Raw genomic sequence first — 2894 nt, forward strand, 5'->3', positions numbered from 1 at the left:
AAAGTCGAAAATGGTTGAGTCTCAATCACGCGAGAATAATTAAAAATCATGGGATCGCAAAATAGTAAAACTTTGCATTTTCTTTCTATAGATATGCCGAAAAACTAAGTACCTAACACATCTAACAAGCTGTAAATAACAATTGATTAAGCAACAAGTTACCAAGCTCCTTTCAGATACGTTATCGGATCTTTAGGAGATCCTAAAAAGTCCACAACGTGGAGGGAGACATGCTACGCTTTCCCATTCACGTTAAAAAACGACGCAAGCTTAACAGTAGAAAAGTTTTAACAACATATTTTATAAAAATAAATTTATAAATTAATATAATTTAATAAGATAAGTTAAATTGTAAATTTATTTTTATTATAAAATAAATCTAATATATTATATAAAATTATATTAGTCTATGATTTATTTTTATAAGATCTCTTCGTGACAATACTAATATTTATGAGAAATCTAATACATATTTTTTTTATATAAGATATAAGGTATGTGATAATAAATAATAGTTGATGATTCGTCTCAAATATATCTTATTTTATTCTAAAATGAATTGTGCAAGATATATATCTTAAAACTATATAAATAAAATTAAATATTAAAAAAAAAAATAATAGTAATAAATAATTAAATAAATAAGAATAAAATTTTAAAAAATGGACAACGAATGTCATTTCATCAACTCATCTAGAACATCTTGACTTCTGGCCCTCCCCACGAGGCCCTCATTAAAAACTGTGCTTACCAAGAAAATAACACGATCAAGACCAAAGGGGTCGATCTTGATTACGCAATCATTCCCTACCTACTTCTCCTTCTTAATTCATACAAATTATAAACAATCACGCACCCTTGTCTCAATCTCTCTCATTTCTTTCCTCTCAGTTTTCCCGGAAAAAAAAAAAAAAAAACAACCATGCTTAATTCCGGGACTAAACAGCTCCAAAATTCTGCACCATCCCCTGATCGCATCGGACATGGAAGTGACAGTCGTGATAGTCATCAAGCCACCCGGAACTATGGTTCCCGGGTTGAAAAAGCAGCTCAAAAGTACTACACGAAGCACAATAGCTGGAATGGCATGGAAGTGCGGTCTGCACCATCAACGAAGGCGGTCGATGATGATGAATCTGATGTTTGTCCGCCGCCTTCGTGGAAAACAAGTCCACCCAGAAGCCCGCAGCGTCGCGCAAAGCACTATCGTAGCCTGTCTCCGGGATCAAGAACGGAAGTCATTGCCAGAGGCCAGGAGGAGCTCATGGAAATGGTACGCAACATGCCCGAGTCCTGCTACGAGCTAACTTTGAAGGATATTGTGGAGCTGGAGCAGCCCTTGGCTGAAGCTCCAGTACGAGAAACCATGTCGGAAGAGAAGAATTCGAGCGATCAAGTTTTGTACAAAAGGGAGAGCAGTAAGAAGATGAGTGAGAATAGGGCACTCGTGAGAAGAGGTTCTGGAGCCATGGATAGAGGAGGGCTCTATCTTAAGATGGGTTTTCCTTTATATTTAGGGTCGAAGAACAAGAACAAGAAAAATAATCAGCCTGTGACAAACACAAGTGCAAAAGTCTCTCCGAAGCCTCCGGCACCGGACGGATCTGCAAAGGGTGTGGATAAGGAGTGGTGGAAGAAGAGAATTACAGCCTCTGCGGAAAGTGAAAGTGGGAGGTCGAGTAGCAATGGCGGAAGCATGAAAAGCAGCGGCAGCAGAAGCAGTACAACCGGCAGCACCAATAGCAACAGCAGCAGAAGCAGAAGCAGGAGAACCAACAGCAGGCATGTTAAACTTACTCGAAATTTGAATAAATATTACTCTCATTTTGTAGCAACACCTCTAGAAGTAATCTGATTTATTATTATTTTTTATTAAATGGTTTCGAAAATGGTATAAATTAATCCGTTTATGTTCTGGGTTTTCTCACAATTTTCGAGAACCTGTTCTCGTGTGAAAGTGAAAACAGAGGAGTCCTGTTTCGGCAGGAAAAGAAAATCCCATTGAAGAAAAATGAAGAAAATCTCTGCATTTTAAACAATTATCCATCAACAATCAATTGTTTATTCTTAAACCTGAAATTTTTCTAGAAATATGGGTCAAATTTTCTACACGCACCAACTTCTAAGAATCTAATGCTCAGGCGCTTAGATCATTCTGCTTTGGTCAAACCCAGAACTAAGGGCAGAGAGAAAATTATGATGTGTTTTAATAATTACAGGTTTTTCTTGCTAACCAAGCAAGAGTTGGTGATCACTTTTTTAGCAGTTTCTGTCAAATTTGTGTTCATTATTAATTGATTTTAATGCTGACAAATAATTCTGAACATGTAATGCAGCAGCAGGCATGGGAATGGTGGCTGCTGCTGGTCTTTCCTCCGCGCCAAGAAAAAGCAAAATTAGGAGCAAATTAGCTGCCCCTGATTGAAATGGGAGTAAAATGATTTAAGTTTTCATGTAATTATTCTTGTAATAATGTTTAGGAATCACAGTAGAGTATACAAGATTATCACAAAGGAAGTCTGCAACTTTAGTATCTTTATATGCTTTACAGACTTTCCAAGATTCCATCTTTTTCTCTCCCTTTTTCAAGAGTTTCCTATGTTATTCACCCTCTGTTTGCCAATACATTAGTGGTTTGATTACTTGATTTAGAAGATCTTAAACTGTTGCCAATCAAAAAAAGATCTTAAACCGTATGCAAGACGCACCATAAATTTTTCTTGCTTTCAAATCAAATCTCGGATCTTATCAATAGAGTAGAGGATGTGTCATATACGCAAGTGGTAAAAACCAATCAAGTTTTAAGATTGTTAGATACTAATTTGATTAAACCTTTAACGCTCAAGATCATAACGTTTCATCATAAATTCGAATCCGATGTTCATGGTGGTCTA

The 2894-nt window shown here is 36.4% G+C and overlaps 1 protein-coding gene across 1 annotated transcript; it reads left to right on the top strand.

The window, feature by feature from the left end:
- Nucleotides 1-770: 770 nt before the first annotated feature.
- Nucleotides 771-2666, top strand: LOC108999521. The gene is made up of 2 exons (XM_018976429.2): nt 771-1782; nt 2337-2666. The coding sequence occupies exons 1-2, from the start codon at nt 923-925 to the stop codon at nt 2398-2400; spliced, it is 924 nt and encodes a 307-aa protein (XP_018831974.2). The 5' UTR covers nt 771-922; the 3' UTR covers nt 2401-2666.
- Nucleotides 2667-2894: the final 228 nt, after the last annotated feature.

The sequence above is a fragment of the Juglans regia genome, chromosome 15 (genome assembly GCF_001411555.2).
Source record: "Juglans regia cultivar Chandler chromosome 15, Walnut 2.0, whole genome shotgun sequence".
Classification (NCBI taxonomy): Eukaryota; Viridiplantae; Streptophyta; class Magnoliopsida; order Fagales; family Juglandaceae; genus Juglans; species Juglans regia.

Excerpts from the sequence above, each read along its gene's own strand:
- LOC108999521 (XM_018976429.2), top strand. The coding sequence starts at position 923 with ATGCTTAATTCCGGGACTAAACAGCTCCAAAATTCTGCACCATCCCCT. Across the intron at positions 1,783-2,336 it reads AGCAGGAGAACCAACAGCAG|CAGCAGGCATGGGAATGGTG; the intron begins GCATGTTAAACT and ends CATGTAATGCAG.